A 23,122-nucleotide genomic window follows, 5' to 3' on the forward strand; every position below is an offset into this window, starting at 1 on the left:
TCTTGGATTAAAGGTCTGGTTTTTGAAAAGCAAAATATGAGAATAGTGAAATTCTTAAATTAAGCCACAACATCAGCATAGCATAAAACACAAGCATCTCCCTTTGAAATCTATCACTTTCATGTGGCTTGCAAATGAAATCCACATCTGTTCTGTATGCACTGTTGATTTTTCAGCATACTGTGTCAGTGCTGCTTCTGCACAGAAAAGGACAAAACTAAAAGCACAATGTGTGCTCCTGTACAGTAGATGTAAAGAGCAAATACACCAACTGGAATGACGGGAGGAAGAGAACTGAATATTGACAAATCTAGTAAGAAGATTCCATCCCAGGACTATAATATCTGATTTGTTATGTATTTGTGTCAGCATATAATTAAAATATTATTTTTTGCAAAAAAGAAAATGATCAAGCCTATGCAGTTTTGGTATCTTAAACTGCATGAACATTTAGGTCACAGGAAAAGAGCCATAGTTAAAAGCAGGGCTGTCTTTCTTGCATAAACATAGCAGAATGTCTACACCTTTCATGTTTCCTCTTCAAGGTTTTGTAAGTCCAAGATGGACCATGTTCTGAGGAGCTTTGATCAAAATCTGCAAAAATATATTACTGAGCATTTGGAATTTATTTGTTTAAAGGGCACTTATATTTTCACAACGTATTTCTACATTTTAAGGAAGCTGGAAGTACCATTTAGTGACCTTCCCCCATAATTAAATAATTAATATAACTAAATACTGTGATCCATTATAAAGCTATGTGTTGATTTGTCTGACTTGAAAATGCAGATTTGTGATTTTTCGTGTGTATTTTAGAAAATTTAATAATAATTTAATGAAATGGGAAGGGCTTAAGCACCAGAAAAGACGTGTACCAAAACACTTACTGTGTAAATTATATGTCCGTAAACCACCACTTCCATCTCTTCTACAGCTGAGGCTTACAGATCCATGATAATGCCATTGTCATTGTTTTCATTATGCAGGACCTTGAAAAAATAATAAAGTGACTTTAGGACAATAAATTTTAATTTTTTTTAAAGTACATTTTTCCTTTTAACACCTCTTTGGTAAAAATACTGATTCAGGTCAGTGGTACAGATTTTTTGCCTTTCCTTTACAAGTGTAAATTATGCTCATACTTTTTCAGGTTGTTTTACTTGCCAGACTACAACTAAAACTACCAGGATTTCTAACCAGAACTGTTGCTGACTTGGCCACATACTCATAACACACCTAGAAGCAGCTCTGTAAAAGTTCTCATTTGCACCTTGCAGCATTTTTATTGTGGTACCTTCCATGAAAGGATCTTATTCCACTTACTGAATATGTCTGTTTCTGAAAGCGGTATTTCACATGTTGCCAAACTAGTTCAGAACAACAGAGATTGCCTGTGCTACTTATTTAGATCAGAGAACAGTCTGAATTGGAAGGGACCCACAAGGATCATCAAGTCCTACTCTTTAAGTGAATGTCCCATACTGGGATCGAACCCATGACCTTGGTGTTATTAGTTCCATGCTTTGACCAACTGAACAACGTGAAAAGAGATAATAAAACCAGTGCAATTGAAAAGGGAAGCATGTTTTCTTGGATTGGTTTCTGAATAATAAAGTAAATTTGGTTTCCATCAATCTCCCTAAAAATGGAAGTGTTAAATTAGCCAGCTGGTTCTTAAGAGAACTATTGAGAAGCACGGCCAAGCTGCTGGCGAAGATGATGTTTAAGACTTGATGTGAAAAAGAATCCATGGACCTGTTGACACAAAGGAATGTAAGAGGAATGTAAACTTACCAGATTGTAGTTGCTCAGATAATTTTTGGAAAACACTTTCTATTACTTTAAAAAAGCAAGTAACAGAAAAGTGTTACCAGTATTGTCTGGCCACAGGTAATAACAGCATAACAAAAGCTTGTTGAGGCACAAAATACAAGAAGAATTCAAAGAGAGAAATCACTGAACCAACAGATTCAGACAAGTATATAATTTTCTTCCAGCAGATGTGTTTGTTACTTTTGTTTTTGTAAGTAGCACAGAAGAGCTTCTGGAAACATACTGAGCTGATAAATTGCATGGCATTGATTTAACTTTCTCAAGGAGAAAACAGTACTGTTCTATACTCAGAGTTAGCTCATGGCTAATTGGCTCAACAAGAAGAAAGATTCTTATCATCACAGTTCACTAGGACCAAACAAAAGTGGCCTTTGAGAGAGAAGATGTTTGCTTGTAAAAGTCCAGGGAAACTAGTGAGCTGTCAGGACGAACATGGTTCAAAGTTCCTTTTGATGGCATATACAGCATGGGGAAAATCAGACTTTTATTATCAGAATGCTAGAGATGTTTCTCCTTGCAGCTCACTGTGTTTGGCTGGTATTCTTCTAAGATATCTCATTTTTCCTTTTGTTCTATAGATCCAGCATGGGCATATGCCCATAAAACAGTTCAGTGCAATGGCAGTTGGACTTCACTGTTAACATTTTAATTGATGGTATTCTTTAGTCTTCAATAAAAGCTATTTTTTTACTGAAAGCTGGTTTTTTTTCCTAAAATGTCTTCCTCATACCACACCTTAAATTTAAGGTGGCAAGCCACAGAATGGGCTAGAATATCCTTTTTCTAAGTCACAGAGAAGTGATGCAACAAGAAAGGTGTAAAAAAGTTTTATTAGACATATTTAAGCTCAGAAGGTATTTTTTCCCCTTTACAGTCTCTGGGAACTGCCTCCATGTGTTAATTCTTTTACAGTATCTGGTCTTACCTGTGATTCTCTCTGTGATTCAGTAATGGTTGTTGGACCAGGGATCACTTTCCCTTCCCATACATTGGGCTAAACTGCAGTTGCTGAATATTGTCATTACAAAATTTTAATTTACTTTTTAGAGGTTGTTATGTTTGAAAACTTAATAATGAGCTTTGCAGCTTGCAGTTTCAGAGAGTATAATCTTGATTTCCTTGCAATTAATGAATGTAGAAAGAAAGTGATATATCAAAAGCACATATTCTGCGTGCTAAGCAAGGACATCTAAAATATCTTCTGTAATGAGCATTATGACAAGCACAGTAGAGATTGTACCAACTAATGGATTTTTTTCTCTGCATTAAAATGTCTCAATCTATGCAGTTATCAAAACCTCCATGTGAAGCAGTGAAGGTATTAAAGTGGGTTTTATTCTGAATGATGTAGTCATGCTGCATGGCAAAATCAAGGCAGTCTGGAAAATAGAATGTAAATTACTTAAGAATTTTTATATATTTTACTGTAATGTTAAATTTACTAAAAGATAGCAGACTCTGCTAACTTCTTTAACTTTACCAGGTTGTGTGCTATATTGGTTTGCAGTGATTGGTAAAATATAGTTGTTGGGGATTGTTCTAGCATGGCTCCAGCTGTTTTGCAGAAACATCCATCTGCCATAAGTGGATGAAATGTAATATTCCCTTCCTTCAGGGGCAGGGGTAGGTATGGGCAAAAAAACATGCTTATTCAGAACTTCGCAATTCTGAAATGCCATAACTATTTAAAAAGTCTTAAAATGCTCTCTTGAAGAAAATATTATTTTAAGAGAAAATATGTGACAGATGTTTTTGACTCGGGCAGAAGAAGTTGCCCAGGGTAAAAAGAGTGTAGTGTCAGACCTCGAGTATTTTTTATTTCTCTCTCTGTGCTTAAAGCACAGTACCTCTGAAAAGTCTCATTTTCTTGGCGTGCCACATCAACATGCTGCTGAGGGGTCTGTTTGTGTCTTGCCCTCAGGACTCCGAGCCGTCAAATGAGGTGGTCTCAGAGGCCCCAGGTAACGTGGTACCCTCTACCTCAAGAAGTAGCTCTGAAGAGCTGATATCGGTGGCACAGAAACGTCCAGAAGAGGTAGGACATTCTGTGTCTATTCATTTCCAAGATTAACTGTTGGGGAATACACATTTGGCTCTGTTTTTCATGCCTAGTGTTGTACTACTAGTAACAGAGACTTTTTAAAGCTAGAGCTCAATCTTATCCTCCCATATAAACAGCACGCAAGACCAAGGTAAAACTCAGGACTATTATTAATGGTACCTACAAGTATATTCTGTAACATACACTACTTTTTAAATGCTGTTTCTTACTGTCAGTAATTAGGATTTTTTTTTCTCATTCCTGTCTTTTACACCGTGACAGTAACAGGAGCCCTGTTAGATTCTGGCTAAATAAACGTTATTACACTGAAGAGTCTGAAAGAGAATCTGTACATAGGTATATAGGTAGATATAAACCTTTTATCATCCTTCACAAAATTTAAATATGTCTAACTTCTGGCTTGTGCAAGGGAAAGACTCTCCCTGATACTGGGCCTTTCTTTGTTCTCTTGGTTTCGAAAAAGTGATGTGGTATGATCATAAGTTCATACTTCCTGTTGTGTTAATCAAAGGTGCTTGTAAGGTAGTTCCATCGGATAGCCAATGAATTAAGGTGTTTCCTGTCCCTGCTATGCATCCTTGTCACAGTACACTATAGCTGGAGGAGAGGTTGTAGAATTCAGGATCATAAATTCATTTCATGGTAGCAATTATCTTTCCATGGAACCATTATTATCCTTAAATTAACCCTTCCTGTGAGAAGTAAGTCTTTCCTTTATAGTAGCCTTAACACTTAATTTTGGCCTAGTCAAACAGTTTAGTTGATATTATTACTATTAAAAATATGTCAAGTACCAGGTAATATAAAGACTAGTCTTTCCTGCTTTTTTCCTGAGATTTCTTTTGACTGTAATCTTCACACCAAAGGACAGCATGAAATGCTAGTCATAGGAGATAAAATGTCATTTATTAGTTTAGTGCAGCCTTTAGATAAACATCTTCATTTCTCTGATAGTCTTGTCACTTTGTCTGAAGAGGGAAGGTCCAGAGTACAAGGCCAGGAGAATTCTGAAGATTGTCTCCTGGATTAAGACCAAGTAGATTGACTTATTTCGGGCTATCAACTACATATTCCAAGATAGAAAGTCAGGTTATCACATCTAAGCAGTCTTGAGGATGGAGTAATACGAACTTTTAGTAATGCTTTTTTATGTATTCCTGCGTAGCAAAGGGACCTCTAGTCTGTGGAGAGACATAGGATCTGCCTCTTAATTCTCAATTGTCAATTTGTCAATTTACCTCACTCCACCGGAGAAATGAAAATTGAGAGCACAGATAATGTTTAAAAATAAAAAGAGAAGAAAAGTGCTGCAGAAAGAGGAATGAAACATGGTTAGTTAGTAAAAGGTGATTAAGAGGAGGATGGGTATACAGTTTTTGCTTTTTAAAAGCTGCTCAGCTGTGGGGGAGAGGAAACTGCAGAGAATCAAAAGATGGAAATACACCTTTCAAATTTTATTAAATAGTTCAGTAGTAGTTTATGTTGAGGCTGTTCTACTGTATGTGGGGTCATGTGTTATATAAGGGAATGAGACTTTCTCCAATCATATTTACTGCAGTTTGTACAAGAGAGAGAGGTGAGTCAGAAAGAGTTTTGTGGTTGGATTTGCAGGGAACCTTGAGAGGAGAGCACCAGTATGCTGAATTTCCAAATTCAGAACCCACTACGAAACAACCCATCTAAGTTACTCATGGGTAAGTCAGCATGATAAACATTTGTGAATTACACCCTAAAAAACAGGTCCAAGAAGTGTTTGCAGAGCTTGACTTCAACTAATGCCTTTTTTTTTTTAATTTTGCTTGAAGTCTTCTCCTATATCTTTTAGTATCTGCTTAATGAGTTAATATTTGGAATTGACTACTGACTGGTGCATTATTTGGGTAATTTATGTCTCATCTGAATTCAAACCATCAGTATTGGTGAGAGTTGTTAAAGAAAAGCTCAAATGCAGCCATGGAAAAGAGAAATATGAGGAAAGATTAAAGAAGGTGAGGTGGCTAACAGCAAAGGGTTTCAGGAAGGTGGAGAAAAATTGAGAAGGTTGTGGAAAGTGGTGCTCAAAAAGAGTCTTGGGCTTGCAAATGTGAGGACACACAGCTTCTAGTGGAAGAAAGTGTGGAAAATCCCACAAGCTGCCACGTTAATTTGAATAAAGCACATGTTTTCCTGCTTACAATTTGTGTTCCTCTTAGGTAGGACAGTCGGAATCTAACATTCCGTTACTCATGTCATCAGTAGGATGATATTTGTGGGATGGAATTTGATCACCCAAATGAGGCTTTGTTTTGCTTGTCTAGTCATTCCTCCTAATAGAAATGATGGTCGAATGTTGAGTTCTACTCTACAGGAGGGCAGGATGGTATCCACTCCTCTTACTGCTGCCCTTGTTCCCAGTCTCTTTTGATGCTCTAAAATTAGATTTAACTCTGTGTAGCATCAGGACAGCGTCCAGCTATGGGGCATAGGACAAAAGCCACAGCAGAAATAATTAGCATATTGATTGTTTAGATCACAACTGTGAACTTTTTGTGAATTTCACTGGTGTCCTGAATCACCTGTTAGTGGTTCAGGAAAGTGTATGTATTCATTGGTGTATTTCAGATGCAGAAACATTTTGGGTTATAAAGTAACTGAACTAACTTTAGAGTTAGAAAGATACTTTACTGTTGGTTTCCAAAAGCTGTGCAAGCCTTCATAAAATTTAAGTTGTATAGATTTGAATGCTTGAATAATTCTAATTTGTGTCCATCCTAAAATAAGGATGTTTTCTCTGGGATTGATAAGTTAATGTTGTATATATTTCATGGGTTTTTTTAAGAATTGGAATTGAAAAGTAGCATTGAGAGCAGAATTCATGCATTTGGAAGGGGATAGATGTGTGTCATCCTAAATTCAGTGTAATTTCGTTAGACCTTCCAAGTTTATATCATTTTGGCAGTTTTTCTCCCATAATAATGCTTAAGATAGGATTTTTGTTCCCACAAGCCTTTCAAAATTCAGAACTACATCACTATTAGTATGCCCTTTTTTCTCTGATACTACACATTCTTTACCATGAATGGATGAAAGGAAAGTCTCTGGATGTCATGATTATTTACGATGCAGAGCTTCCAAAATGTTTTAGATGTACAGATACACTTGCTTGAATAACACTGCAGTTGTTCAATAAAGTTGAAAGGCTGGTGAGTCTGCTTTTATGACCCTTACTTCTGTTTTCTCTGGTCAGCTTCACTGTGCATCTGGCAGTTGCAGCCTATTTGGTACATATGTTTAAGTAGGTTTTTGAGGGATATACAGAGACGCTGAAGAAAGTAAAGATTTGTCGTTAAAGTAGTTTTACTTTCCCTTTTTCATGTTTCTAAAGAGCAACATGGGTGGGATTTATCTTGATACCATTTCTCATATGCAGCACTTTAATCCATGGGGAAGGATGATGTCAGTGGTTTGTTGTCTAAGAAAATACTGGTTCTGACAGCTCCCTTAAATGGGAGTCTCATAAGAGGCATATTCTCTTGCTTAATTAGAAGTAAAATAGAAGTACATGAGTTATGTGTATTAATTTCCTTTGCCAATCCTGTGGCATATTAATTAATCATGTTTTAATAGTGTAAGCCTAGAGGCTAACAGAGCTGTTCTTTCTTAGTGTCTGCATTTCCAGAACAGTACAGACACAGAGGAAAAGCTGTGCTGTCCTTTCTCTTGGATAGAAAAATGAATTCAACAACCAGCAAACCCCTACTTTTCCCTACAAAAGAAAGTACTTCAGGGTGAAATGTGAGTGATGTGTTGGTAGCATATGAACCTGAATAGCATGTGTCTGTGGTGCTTTTTGGGTGCTGTATTTAAACTATAAAAGCTGTGCAAAGCATTGTGTTTCTCAGCTAAAGAAGGATTAAGATAGATACCCCCTAACCTGTTTCTGAACTATAAGACATCCAGTTGCAGCTTGCAGTTTATCTGGATAGATCACAGACATTTTTCCATAAGTAACGTGCAGCTAAGGGATAGTGATTTGTTTGATAGAAAAAGATGTGTCCCACATTTCAGTCATCTGCCATTAGTTGTAAGTATGGTACAAGCATCGTAAAAAGATTATAGAATTCAGTTTTAACTGCATTATTTCCTATACAAGTGAAGGAAATGTTGCTTAATTTCTATTAATACGATTGGCAGCTGATATTGTCTTTTGTTTATTGATTTATCCTCCTTCCTTGATCTCCCAACAAGTCCCTTTAGCATTTCAAGTTAGTACAAAAGGAGTTCTTTTTTTTAAAACCCAAAGCTATAAACTTCATCAGCAGTAAATCCAATCCATTCTTATGCTATTTTATTACACTGAGGTTTTTGCTTTTTAAACAAGGTATGATGTAGCATGTTCTGAAATGATTGAATTGAAAGTAATTTCATAGGAAAGTTTGTAATAATGTTCATGTGGTATTTTTTCCATCTGCTATTATTAGACTATGAAATAGGTGAATTTCCATCACTGACATAATTCATTTCAGAGAATAACCATCGTGAAGAATAAACACCATCAAGAAGTTGACAAATGATTCTCACTCTTAGAGAACACAAGAATATATTAGATAAAATATATATTTGTGTATCTATCTGTATGTATAAATGCACAGCTTTTATGCTTGCACTTGTGAAAAGCCTGTGCATTCTTTTCTAAACTTCATAGGCATAACAATATATTCCTTCTATTCTGTGTAGCTGCTGGCTTGAATGCCTTTAATGGAATATTTGTGTCAGACAGTTGTTGCTATAAATGCATTCTTTCTGACCCATTGCTAATTAAAAAAATATACAGTTACTGACATAGGGTGAGTTGGACTCATATTTAGTCTTGAACACTAATTTTTTTTGTTTAATTTCTGAGGAACTTTCCCACTCAGAAAAGTAACTGTAAATGTTCATGCTGTATGGACCTAGAAGTCTGTTTTCTGATGAAAAATCGTAAGTGGTAACTTACTAGTTATTTTTTATCGTAGGTAAATAATTCCCCTTCATTTCCAGTAGTATTTCCAGTAGTGATATTGGATTGTGATTTTGGAACACAGGTTGATTTGTACTCTGAACCTGCTGCTATACTGAGATCTGCAAACAGACAAAACACCACAAAAAGCCACCACAAACACTAAATTACATACTTTAACAAAGAGAAGAAAACATATAGAATCATCTGTGTCATCCATATCCTGGAAGACATAGGATGGATCTCCCTAGTGCATTTGTTAGTACTTTTTTCTGGTTTTAAAACTTCTGAGCAGTGGTGGTTTTCATACTCCCGGGGTCTTTTCCTTTACACTCCTTTACAATAAAAATTCTCTAAGGTGTTTATTGCATAGTGTTTGTTGCACTCCTCCACTTTGTTTTCTCTCAGTGACAGTGGAAGAGTTGCAGCATGTTACAGATCTGGAGTTGGAATGCATTTCGAGTATTTTCTGGACCTAAGTCAGATTCGTTGTAGAAAAGACTGATATTTGGTTCCTTTCAGAATTACTTATGGGTGATTTGGCCTGTAATCCAGCTCTTCTTGTCAGAGTGTGTCTTCCAGCCATCAGACTAATTTATCTAAACAACGGAGTTGGGTCACCTATTCAGATTATTTGGCACACAAGAGATTTGTCTGATTTTACTTTTCATGCTTCTGCAAGTAATTATTATTATTATTACTGCAGTTCCCATTAATATTCCAGAACAGAAGTGGTAAGCCACATGACTAAAGAGCCTTAGACTCTAACTGTGTTAAAAGTGAATTTATAATGAACTGAGAAAAGGAACATAATACCTTTGACTACTGAAGTGGTTCCTCTGTAAAATAAACTGGGAAATACAGTTAAGCATGTAAATGGTCTGGAGTTAGAAATTCATATTTTCCCTCTAATCTCTTCACATGACTGTTTTATGTAATCTTCTTAATAACTAAATAAAAAGGGTGCAAGATGACTGGAAAATGCTGTCATGCAGTTCTCCTTTTGAAGTAAAAATTTATTTATGTATATTTAAGCTGTAAATGGCCTTATGAAATGAGGGTCCCTCTTAGAAGAACATTATTAATTTAAAAAATGAATTAGATCTGTTCAAAATTTCCACAAATCCAAGACATTTTTCTTTATTTAACCTTTTCACAGTCTCTGCCCTTCTTTAAAGTACATTTAGTCCTATATCATCTGTTATTCAGGAAGGTATTTAATACATGACTGGGCATCATTTGCATTATACAAGAAGATTAACTTTACAAGCTCTGCTATTAATCTGAGTAGCTCTACATATTGACCTATGAAAGAACATAATTAAGTTAGCTTAATTAAGTTAGTTAATTGTTACACTCTGATGAACTTACTATTGAGAGGAAATTAAAGGCAAATAGAAAGTGGCATTCATTGGTTTGAAATCATATTTTAAAGGATTTCACAAAGATACTTTATATATAGATGACGAAAATATCCATTGTGTAATAGCCAAAGCAGAGACAATTAAAATCTCTGCAGTTTTCTCCTTTATTGCCTGACATTCATCCATATTTCTAAAAGAAATTTTAAAAGCATGCTAAAAATTGAGAAAATAACTGTTGTTAAGTTTTTTCCCCCAGTACCCAAATGATTGAATTCAGAAATCCTGTCTACACATGGACTACAGAGAAAAGCACACCATCAAAGTTCATTAAGTGTTATAATCTGTTATCACACTCTCCTTTTGGGTAGAGGAAAAGATTGGAAGACCCCACAGGGCAGCAAGCACTATCCCATCATGTGTGCATACTCACACATCAGCATAAGAATCTTTCTCATGCAGTGATAGAGGGGAAAGGAGAGGCACTCCTGGAATTTACTCTGTCAGCTGCATTTCCGTTGTCAGGAGAGCCTGCAAGTTCACTGCAGGAAAACATTCAGGATTTCAGCACAGATCCTGTGCATGGATAGACCCTCCACATGACTCCAACATCTGGGATGCATTCATCAGTCTTGATAAGCAATGATAAGTACCCTGGAGATCATCAATTCCAAATAGCTGCAATTAATAAACAGTAAGAAAAAAAATGGCCAAACATGCAAAAATGTGCTACAGTGAATGCTGCCAAATGAGCAGTTTATTAATCTGTGAGATTCATTAATATTACTATGGCTTTAGTTCAGAATTATTTCCTGTGAACAATTATTAGTTCTCTATTACTTCTTTTTTTATTATTTGCCAGGTCTATACATTTTCTGGATGGCATTCTCAAAGATTTTAGGATTTCTGCTTTCTTTCTGTTGTAAAAATTAATATTTTAACTCAAGTGAAAACAGTATTTTCCCTGAGGTATTATTCTTTGGCATTTCCAGATCACATGAAAGGGTCATTGATCTGTATATATTCTCTGGAAAAATAGCAGCATTGAAAGCAGGAAGGCAGTGGCATTTAGGATGACTTGTGTACAAATTGGTATTCATATTCTGAAGACAGATAAGTTGGAATTGTGTTCCTCCAAAGAGAAAAACGTCTTTAAATGATACTTGATTCCTTTTTATTTAGAAAAAAAAAAAAAACTGAAACCATTTTTAAAATGGGTAGGATAGGAAGAAGCAGTTAAATTACAGCTACTGTATATTTTATAAGACATGTTGTTTTTCTTTAACACCTTGCCTAAAAAAAAAAAATTAATTTTTGTAAATTCAATTTGAAATGAGCATGTTGTTATATTTGTCCTCTTTTAAAATGTTATGGAGCATTAAAATGCTTGTTATATTCTAAGAGAAAGGAACAGCTTTGTTTTCAGCTTCGATGACGTGCTTTAAATCATAATTTTTTTTTTTTTTTTGATAGAGGAAGAGAGTGGAAATTTGATCAGAAAATAGAATTAAGCAAGCTTTAGGTGGGAAAATAGCAAGAAGCTCAAGTTTAGAGATATTTCCACCTGCTGAGGATTTTGCTGGTTGTACTGGTGTCAGTGAGCTTCAGTGTACCTGAAGTACACTTCAGTGCACTATGTGGTCAGCTTTGACTGTGTTCCTTGGAGATATCCATGATGTGGCATGGTGCAATGCCATGTAAGCTGCTATTGTCATTTCCTGTGTGGCACGTGTGGTACACGATGGAAGTTCTTTCCTGGAGGAAAGTAAATGGAGCTTCTTTCTTCAATATATTATGTGCACACTCTTAATGTTCTATTTTTTGTTTCTTTCCTGAGAGATTTGTTGTCTTCTCTCTTACCTGTAATATTTAAGTGAAAAATTAAGCTAATACATTCTCTGGTCATTGCATGCAGTGTAAATATTAGGACTTACACTGCACTACATGAACAAAGCAATGATCCTTTTTGTAGATGATACATAATATCAGAAATTTCCTCTTTTAATATGACAGGTTGAAAATATCGTCAGAACCCTTTTAAGTTATTACAGGCTAGATTTGAGGTAATGAGGCTCGAACAGAGTTAAAGATTCCAATGTCATCCTTAAGGTAGTGAAGATAAGCAGAGGTCAGTCAGTAGTCATTAATAACATAGGTTATATAGATTTCCCCTACCCAGTTGCTTCAGGGTTATCTCTAAACTGCAGTGCAATCCCAATAGTGTCCCAATGCTGCTTTGCTAAAGCATTGTTACTTTACATTTCTCTCACTGTTAAACAGAATATTTAGACATATTTAGAAGAGTTCATATTGCCTAAATATTTCAGTGCAGTAGGAGAAGTGATTTATTTGTTAGAATAGCTCTTTTTACTATTAGTGTATATTTTTATGATAGTCATATATACATTAATCTACCTGAATTAACAGTATTTTAAAACTAAATTTATATTAACTTAAAGCATGTATTTTCTAAAGACTATCAAGTAGGTTAACACACACTATTATCTTTAATAGCCCTCATTGACCTGCTAAATCCTTCTTAAATGAACAGTTTTCCTATAATTAATTTTTAAGTGTGGCTATGTAGCTATCCTAGTCTCTCAAAATCTCTAGATGACCTGGAATACCCAGAACGACATATTCTGTGCTGTAGCTATGGTCTTTGTTTTATTTAGAAACAGGAAGTGTTCCTGAAAATATAATTAAATTCAGAGAGACTTAGACTGCGATGAGGAGCGGTGTCTGTGGAAAGCTGGTTTTCCATTATCCAGTCCTAGGGTGTAGGTGAATCTGCTCTGGTAAGATTCTTGTTTAAATTGGTTGGAATCATCACAGGGAATTAGCATGCACCTCCTATCAATTAAGATACTTCTGTGTCCTCTCATAATGACTGCTTTGTATTATTCTGTGTTCTGCATATGCACAGTAGAGGTGGAGATATGCCTACTGCGTGACTTAGCTGGCTAAAACTATTGGCCTAAAACGCCACGGATTCTGCCAGTGTTTACCAAGGAAGATACTTGCAGAGGACTTCCCAGGGCACCTGGAGGAGGCTTTAACCTAGGAGGATGGCTGAGATGGGCTCTGGAGATGCTCTACAATTCATTGGCTGCCAGACCAAGCCCACACTGCTGCTGAAAGGGCAGTCTGTGTTGGACTAGCAGATAACTGAGCTGGGTCAGTGGGCTACTCTGGCAGACCATGGAGTGAGATCCATGGGGGTGAAGGACATGCATAGCTGTGGACCATGACTTCCCTCTTCAGTGTCAGCATGAAGTTAAATGTCCAGGGCTGACACTGAGATTGCATTGTCATTTGGGTGCTCTAGAAAAAATAAATGAAAATAATCTTCAAAACACTTGCTAGTGTTTCTGGATTTAATGTATTAGCCAGTTCTTCCATGTTTGTCCATTCAAAAGGAGCACTTTTTTCCTATTTTACAGCCATATTCTCAGTTTACCCCACAAAAGTAGGCTTGTCATGTTTGGGTTGTTCAGGAGATTGACTAAATTTAAGAGCTAATGTTGTAATTAATGAAAAACCTGCTTCTTTCTGCAAATTAGGATCAATTTTTGCTTTTAAGGTGATTAGTTACACAAAATTTAGACTCCTATTTGGTATCAAGAAGCACGAGCATTGGAATTCACACATAGTGGTGTGCATCTGCTTTCATCCTTGTGAAGTTTTTTTGTGATCTTTATCAGGAGAAATCTTTTCAGACTATTAGTGGACAGAGGCATATCCACACTTGGCTTGTTGGAAAACTACCAGTGTTCATTTGGATTCATCAAGGTGCAGGGAACCATGTGTGTCCTGCTCTTGGTCACAACAACGCAATGCAATGGTACAGGCTGGGTGCAGAGAGGCTGGAAAGCTGCCCAGCTAAAAAGTCTCAGGGTACTGGTGACAGCAGATGAACATGAGCCAACAGAGTGCCCAGGTGGCCAAGAAGGCCAGTGACATCCTGGATTGTAGCTGGGTTACTGCAGCCAGCAGGACCAGGGCAGTGACTGTCACCCTGTACATGACACTGGTGAGGCCACACCTTGAATCATGTGTCCAGTTTTGGGCTTTCCATTACAAGAAGTACACTGAGGTGCTGGAGTGAGTCCAGAGAAGGCAATGGCATTGCAAGGGTCTGGAGCACAAGTCTTGTCAGGAGCAGCTGAAAGAGTTGGCGGTCTTTAGCCTGGAGAAAAGGAAGCTCGGGGGGCCTTTAACACTCTCTACAGCTGCCTGAAAGGAGGCCGCACTGAGGTGGGGGTCGGTCTCTTCGCCGAGGTAACAAGTGACAGGACCAGAAGTGGCCTCAAGTTGTGCCAGGGGAAGTTTAGATAGGATATTAGGAAAAAATATTGAAGGAAAGGGTTGTCCAACATTGCAGCAGGCTCCTCAGGGGAACAATCGAGTTTCTATCTCTCTGGAGATATTTGGAAGACTTGAAGGTCTTGCGCTTAGGGACATGGTTTACTGGTGAATTTGGCATTGGTAGGGTAATGCTTGGGCTTGGTGATCTTAGAGATTTTTTCCACTTAAAGGGTTCCATAATTCCATGATTCTGAGTTCAAATCTAGGATTCTAACCAGAGAATTCTATCTGAAAGCAGAAAAAAATTCAAGTAGTAGCTTCTAATCTTGAGGAGACTTACAATCTAAATTCCAAAACAAGCTGCCAGTGGAGAAACTTGCCTTAAATCTGTACGACTAACAATAGAATCATTCCCTGTATGTTTTCCAATCCTTTGATTGTACTTGACTGCTGTTTCCCGCAAATTTTCAGTAGACTTTTTGTCTACTACTTATAGGCACTTGCTATAGGTAAACTCAGTTAATCCAGCGTTGGTCACATAAGGTCACATTGGTATTACAAAAATAGATGTCCAGAGTTTAGGAGGATAAAGACAGCCCTTTAGAAAATACCCATTACAAAAGTGTAAAAAATTAGTCAAATAAAGGCATATTTGTTCTAAAAAATCTCTAAATCTGGGAGATAAAATACTCAAAATGGAAGACAAGTTACTAAGTTCATGAAGAAAGAATCTGAGGAAAGGAGCAGAGATTTTTTAATGCATTTTAGATACTTATTTTTATTCTCACTTTTTGAGAGTCTTTATTTATATATTTAGCTCTGGGAAAAAAATCTCAGTAAGTCAGCATTTAAAAATGGATTCACCCACAGAATATAATTTGTGTGCATGTGTGCATGCTGTGCAAAATTTTAGATGTTTGTTTCTGCAAAATGTTGCTTGTTTCAACAGTCTCTTTGTAGTTTCAAGGGTGATATCTGAAATGGGGATTGAGGCAAAAATGATGGTTTTATTCAGTTTATTCCTAAAGTCACCATTTTTCATATTGTAGCCTGATAAGCAGCAGAGTAAAAATAACCCAATTTTGAAGTCATGGTGTTACTTGAGAAAGCTTTTAGTGTCTGCAGAGGCACCAAGTTATTCAAAAAGGGGAAGCACATTAAAACCTTACCAAAGACATAAATCTAATCCCTGCTCCTGTAAGGAAAGATGTGGAGGAAACTTCCTTCTTCACCACAAGCATGACTCTGCAAGGTCTTTCTTATGCCGTGGAGTGAAATACATTTGATCCCTCCATCCTTGCCTCAAGATCTCATGCAGAGGCACTGAAAACTCACAGAAAATTTGAAATCAACATTTATTTCAATTATTTTATCTAAGATCAAAAGGTGGAAGAGCTTGGAGTGTTCTTGAAAATACTATTTCTAAAGCCTGTGTTGTCTAAATTCTTCATATGATATTAAATGTTTCAGTGGAATTTCTTTATCTCTAAAGTAATTGTATTAATAATATTTAATTTGGGAAACCAATATGGGTAAATTTGATTTGTTCTTGCTTACATCTTGCAGTCTTCTCTGGGTGTCTGCCTGTGGCCATTTTATGTGGCAAGAAACTGGACTAGAGAAATATTTGCTCCTGTCCATTGTAGCTCCTTATTTCTTTCTGTCACAAGCTGCCAATGCCCATGTGTAGTGATGAAGCCAAGAAATTGTGCCAAAAATTAAAACTTCTCAGATGCAGTATTGCGGATATGCTGTGGTTCCAGGTTGGATTTTTTTTTCAGCTAAATTAGCATCTATGAGTTGTGATTTCTAGTTCACTGTTTAATACAAACATAGTCCTTTAAGAAAATATCTTAACCAATTTTCCAGAGTACTATAACTTTAGAACTTTCATATTTTTTATTTACTGAATTAATACTACTTTATTTTCATTTAAATCAATATGTACTGAATTTAATAAGTACAGGGTCTCTACATTAGTCTGTGAAGCTCCCATAACAAAAATTAGCAAATAATTCTGTGCAATTAAATAGTATGCTTTTCTTGTGGCAATCTTACCCCAAAAACTTGGAATTTTGGGTATTTGTTTTTAGCTCCATGATTTGTATCATGAATGCATTTCAGTGTTGCAATCAGGGCTGTATGGTTAAAATCACTGAATCAAAAAAAAAAAAAAAAAAAGGAAGATAATTACCTCAAAGAGCTTTCATTTCTAGTATAAAACCAGACATTGTGGATTAAAAAAAAAGAATAAATAACATTGTATTAGTTCTTTTTACTGCATTTTGGCTAGAGTTTACACTTAATAGGAGAATTTTTTTTTTTTTTTTTAAAGGAAAGACTTATGAGAAGGCTGATAATACTGTTTTAAATATTTGGAAATTTCACATTCTTGTCCTACAGTGTTTGTTATTAAGCAGGTTATAATAGCCTCTACTTCTCTACATAATGTAGAAACTTAAGTTAGTAGTAGAAACAAGATTAAAGACAATGAGCAGATCACAGAATGGAACAAGTGAATTCCTAGTTTTATTAATTGGTAAACTTAAGCTAGAGAGGTATTGCGCATATCAACCAGGAAAATGGAAGGTTGTTTGCATAAATACTTTTCCACTGTTAAAGCGCGTCATTAATAGGCTGTGTCAAATCAGACCAAGGATCTGTATCAAGCAGCTTCATCATCCATAGAGTCATGAAGTGAATGTCATCAAAAATAACTGGGCCGAACACTTATCAGCTCACTGTGACAAAATGACTGCATTTTTATTTGCACAATAACCTCAAATCCTCATATTAAAAAGTGGCAAATTTTTTTGCCCTTTACTGTTCTAAGTGTGACACATGTAACAATTATTCATCACTCCATAATGGATCGTTTTTATCAGAGTCCTGTGTCTTTTCTGTATACATAGAATAAATATTTATGTTTTCTCATTTTTCTGAACTAGAAGATACTGATAGAATAGGTTTGAAGTGTCAACTATAATTCATTGCATGCAAAGAAAAGCTTTATACAGATACTGTGTGAAAGGAAAAGAATATCTAAATCATTTCAGCAGCGAGCTTATAACCAAGATAATATCAGCATTTTCCTTCTTGAAAATATATATGCCATAAATTAAAGGAGGTTTTCAGTATTTTATTAAAATGCTTCGGACAAGTTTAACCCCATCTTCAAAGGGATTATATGTATGAATACAAAAACCTTGGTTTTTTTAAAAAAAAAGTGAAGGTCAAGTCAAAGTTAAAACAAGCTTGCAGTAAACTTCCTACTAATCCTGCAAATATTTTGTTTAGAAGACATTAGAAAAGTATGGCGCATGTTTAGTGTCAATTTAAAGGTACCCATTTTATTCTTACAGAAAACTTAAGATATATCTAGCACTTTACTGTTTTGTACAATAGTAATGTAGTCTGGGAAAAAAATACAATATACATGTATACTGAGTGTATCTGAATGAACTCTTAATTTAGTTAAAATCAGTCTTAGCAGTAAATGTAATAGTGGAGAGGTACATATCACAGTATATAATTATGTTTTAATATATACATAGCAAAGTAATTGGGTTAATAAGACTGTAATTATAATCCAAAATACACTTGTAATGAAGCATTTTATACACAAATACTACAGTTCATATAAATACTGTGGTATCTCAACACCTTTTCAGCTCTGCTTCCAGCTTCTCTAACAAGAAAATGCAGGGAAGTGTTGGTACTGTTTGTAAGGAAGTAATAACAGAGAAGGAAAGTTGTAGGTGATGAAACCCTGCATCTGTTTTGCAGAATTCGCAGCTGTCCCTTTACTACTGTTTTAAAACCATTTGATTTGTAGTGCTTTAAAGTGTCATATCCCATGCTTCTCTAATCTGTTGAAGGATGAATGGTTAAGTTTTGTGTTTTCTTTGTGAATGCTCCTTTCCTAAGCCCTGCAGCAGCAACTCCCACATTTGTGGCTACTAGCTCCCTAATTCCAGCTGCAGCTTTGCAGTCTTCTGAGAGCACCTGGTCAGAAGAGACACTGCTTTTTTTTGGAGCCAGTCCCATCACAAAAGACCCAAGGCATCCATCACGGCTTTTTGCAAACAAGCAGAAAGCTGAAATGAAGTCTTATTGTTTCTGATGTATGTGAGAATTTTACTTTGAACTCCAAGTGTTTTCTTCCAGCAATAAATTTAACTTTAATCACTCATTAGTATCACATCACATTGATGATAAAGTGGGAAATAAACTGGGAGATTTAGTAAGGTCATGTATTTAATAAGAAACATCAAAATATAATTTTGTGGGGGTATACCCAGTGTTTTGGTTTAGAAGTGCTGCCTAGAAATGTGATAATTGTTTTCTTTAAAAATCAGATATTAAAGGACAATGTGAGAATGAATCTTTCTATGACAAAATCACAAAAGCAGTCCATTTTGGGAGGAGTTAGTATGTTTGGAAGGTCATTAATGTAAAGCTGTGAATTTGTCCCCACAAGTGACATGGATAAGCTAAGTGATGTTACGGTATTTGCTGTTGTCAAATTGCATTAGCATCTCAGGCATGATAAGAATGTCATTAATGTGAAACAAAAATTAATTGCTATGATAAGGCAATAAAGCTTGTTTAATACCGTATGATCAGTGGCTTGAAAGAAACTTGCAATTTCAATTTTAATTCTTTCTGTAAACATTTCCAGTTCCTACAGACTCTGAATCTTTACCTTTTGTGATTATTTGCAGACAGAGTGGAATTTACTCTTGGATGGGCACTCCGTAGAACAGCTTGCCAACTGTTCTTGCCAGAATGTTTTTAGCATATGTATTAGGGAATTTTTGCATTGTTGCATCCTAAAATCAATGTGGAACATAAGGATGATGAGTTATGTTCTAGGCATTCCTTCTACTGTCCATCAAATGCATCTTGTGCAAGCAAATTTCCTAATTTTCAGAGAGCTCAACAAAGGAAAGAATAATTTGAGTCACAATCATTGAAATTAATAGTGGTTCTATATCCAACTGCAGAGAAATGAATTGATTACCTTTGGTTATGCTTTGTTCAGGTCTTAGGAAGCTTTTGTAACATTATGCTTTTTATGTACACGGAACTGTGGTCAGCCATGTCAGAGGGCTCAGAATAGCACAGTACTTCAATCGAACAGCTGCCTACATACAGGATAAGAACCTGCTTTAACTGGTAGGTTCCACTGCTTTGTGGTTCAGAATAAAGGAGATTCTGTATGAGGATAATGTCTGTATCAAAGTATGGGATCATACCTCTAGGAAATCAGGCACTTATTTAGGCCAGCACATTTGGCTTTTGGCTATGAAGATGCAGGCTGGCAAATTTGTATTCACTGTGCATTTTTCAAAATATTGGTTCAAAATAGTGTGGGACAAGTCCATCAGACAAAACCTGCATTAGGCTACCAATATGTATAATTGCACATAGCAGAGGCTTTTCTCACTGTGGTAAACTCAGTATCTTCAGACATCAGATGAATTGATTTCATTACAAGTCAGCTTTTTGTGCTTTGAAATGAAAGTACTGAGAAGTCCTTGGTTGTCTTCATCCCTTCCAGAACCACAGGAGCCTGTCTGCTTTGCAGAACAACTGTGATGTCTTCATGGCAGATGGAGCAGGCACGCTGACTGCTAGTACCTCATACTTTTCAAACATACATCAATCCTTCTGAGGCAAGCAAACTCCAGAATCATATAATATGTTAGACTTTGATTGACTGGTGGCAGCTTCTGAATTCCAGCATGAGAATTCCTATCTTCAGAATGTTTTCAGAGGAGATCATTTCACATCTTCTAGCACCAAATAACTTCATTAAGGAAGGCTGTCACTTGTCAGAAGTGAGGTCATATTGGTCTTTTCATAGCATTCCAGTTAGCTGTAAGTGCATGGCTTAGAAATTTCAGCAAGTCAGCCAGTCTTGCATCTGAAAATGGTATTTCAGTGACACATTCAGGAGAGATACACCTAGGGCTTTCTGAAGGGAAAGTTTCTTAAGCAGCATATCCTTGACGGTGCTTCTCAGAGTATGAAAAAAATTGTTAACTGCAGAGTATCTACTGCTTGATTTTGAAGGGCTTGATAGAGCATTCGTTCATGAACATTAATGTAGAAAGCACAAGCCAAGCTTTTTTTGAGGTCTGGCCTTTTGTTTGTTTGGACAGGCATTTTGTTGTTGATTGACTCTTCTCATCCTTTCCTGCCACGGGTTATGAAATCGTATGCCCTAAGGAAATGAAATTCAATTATGCATTTAATATTTTTGGATTAGTGGGGCACATGCATCTGGCATGGTGAAAGCAGGATGATTTTACGTATAGAAGTTAGTTAGGAAAATTATCTCGGTTGATTTGAATATGATCACAACCTGCTGTATTCCTCAGAAAATCTCTTAACACTTGAGACAGAAGCTGCTGTTATCACAGTTAGAATCTGTTGCATTAAGAGTATGGAAATTTGGCAGAGCATAAACACCCTTGCTTTCCAGCTAGTCCTCAGAGATCAGAGGGTTTGGGTGTGACACATCTCATGGAAATCCCTTCACTACATATCTCATGGCATATCTCACAGCTACAGGCCTCATTCCTATGGAATCTGAATATTCTTCCAAGTGGTGAAACATTAATGTGATGGGAGTTCTAAAATATTTTAAAATTTGATTTATGAAAGTGATAACAAAGATATGCCACTGTGTCCACATAGGTGTGGTTGTCTGGATGGAACATAGTCCCAGAATATGTTTTAGATCTTTAGAGAGAGGGAAAGACTGGTGCCTGTTTCAGTTTCTTCACTTTAATTCTCTTAATGTAAGATTAGAGGAAAAATTATGACTCCAAATTTTAAAAAAGCGAAACAACTGCCAGAAATTTCCTTTCTAGGGAAATGAAATCTACTCACTTCCCCCACCTTGAACATATCTGTAAGTGGTAAGCGGTTATGTCTACCTTATCCTTCTTCCAATAGATGTTCTTTTAAGGAAGTAGATGAAGAACAGCAACAAAGAAAGAAAGAAGAGCTTGTATCCAAAGGAAATTATACTAAGAAGATTTTAAGCATCATCCTAAGGATCTCCAGGAACTTTCCTGGATAAAATATGAGAATTCTGTGAAGTAGGCTGTGAAAGCTAGAAGGAAACAAGCCTGAAGGTGGTGAAATATGCATCTAAGTTTGAAGTTCTACACACGTTAAGAAAGCAGTTTGTGGGAGGAAAGCGGAGCAACTTTGAGACATGTTGTTTTCATCAGCTTTTGTCTAGTTATCAGGTCAAAATAAAACAACCAATTGGGCACAGAGAAAATTCTCTTTTAGTCTCTGTATCAGTGGATAAGACCTTGAAAATGAAAAAAAAATATGTTGGGGACTTCACCCAAGGAGTAGGGGAGGGCTGTATTGCATTTATTGAACTATTCAGACAAAATAAAGATCTTAGCTGTCACCTCAGTCACTCAAAGAAACAGGAAAAAGAGAATCACAGATACAGCCTGTATTTTTACATAGGCCAGGAATGCAAATCCTTTTCATTAAGCAAGAAGGCTGGTTTATTGACCCAGTGCAGGAAAACTGCAGTTCAAATCACGTTGAAAAGAATATTGCCAGGGAATGTATTTTCTGGGGGTTTGGGTATTCTTTCTCTTTCCTGCACATTTTTTTGCTTCTACCAGCCTAACCTTGAAATACCCTATATAAAAAAAACCTTATATTTTGTGAAGAATTACAGAAATTATTAAGGAACAAATTTACCTTTCTGTGAAGGAGAGTATAAAACTGAAAAATTTGAAAGAAACTACATTAAGAAAATGTTAGCTTCACAAATTTTTGTGAAGCATTTGATAGAAATTTTTAGTATGGGTATACACCATTTTCTTTCTCCTCCTTCTGCTCAAGACAGGTTAAAGACAACCACCTCTGTGAATAGATAGTTGTTTGGCTAGGATAAAAAGGTGTGTGGCACTGCATGTTGTGATGGGAGTATCTTAATGGTATGCTTTCATCATGTTTAAGTTTCTTAAAAACTGTTTGTTTTGGTTTTTTTTATTTAAATCCCTGGTGAATCTCATTGTGCTGACAGAAAGTCTGACCTCATATTCACAAGCAATGAGCAGCAGCCTTGTGTTGCCTTTGGGACACAAATGGACCCATGGCTTTTACAAGGAGAACACAGGGATGCTGCTTGTCTGGCCAGGACACATACATGACAAGCTGCTGACATCTGCAAGTGCCTGTCCTTTCCAGGAAAGAATCAGTTCAAGAAATAAAAGACAAAAGTAGCAATGTCCATTGGCTAGGACATTGTTGTTTTCTGTGATGGTAAAATATGAATAAGGTTTTTCTGAATGGGCTCCTGTCTGCTGTGGGGTGGCTGTTTAAGGTACTCGTGGTGCTTTCACCTGAGAGGAGACAGTACCTAATGGTGAAACTCTTGCTGAATAGGCGGGCTTATATTCTCATGGGCTGCATCAGCCAAGTACCTATGGCTGTAATAACCTACAAATCGGAGCTATTCAACCTGGGATGAGTGTTACAATCAATTATTGTAGCTTTCAGTAGAGTGACTGCTCCTCTTCTTGTCAGACTTAG

The 23,122-nt window shown here is 36.3% G+C and overlaps 1 protein-coding gene across 6 annotated transcripts in view; it reads left to right on the plus strand.

Annotated features, from left to right (window-relative positions):
* PHF14 (PHD finger protein 14) overlaps positions 1–23,122 on the plus strand; it is a gene marked incomplete at its 5' end in the record, with an annotated part of 163,622 nt that overhangs the window by 126,417 nt on the left and 14,083 nt on the right. For 4 of the 6 annotated variants that reach the window (XM_082296892.1, XM_082296894.1, XM_082296895.1 and 1 more), the window contains one exon: positions 3,755–3,868. The exons of 1 other annotated variant lie outside the window; for it this stretch is intronic. In XM_082296892.1, the coding sequence (XP_082153018.1) occupies positions 3,755–3,868 (114 nt within the window). Of the gene's footprint in view, positions 1–3,754; positions 3,869–5,506; positions 5,590–23,122 lie in introns of all 6 variants that reach the window. One more of the 6 variants, XM_082296891.1, reaches the window with a different exon arrangement.

The sequence above is a fragment of the Coloeus monedula genome, assembly GCF_965178545.1.
Source record: "Coloeus monedula genome assembly, chromosome: 1".
Taxonomy (NCBI): domain Eukaryota; kingdom Metazoa; phylum Chordata; class Aves; order Passeriformes; family Corvidae; genus Coloeus; species Coloeus monedula.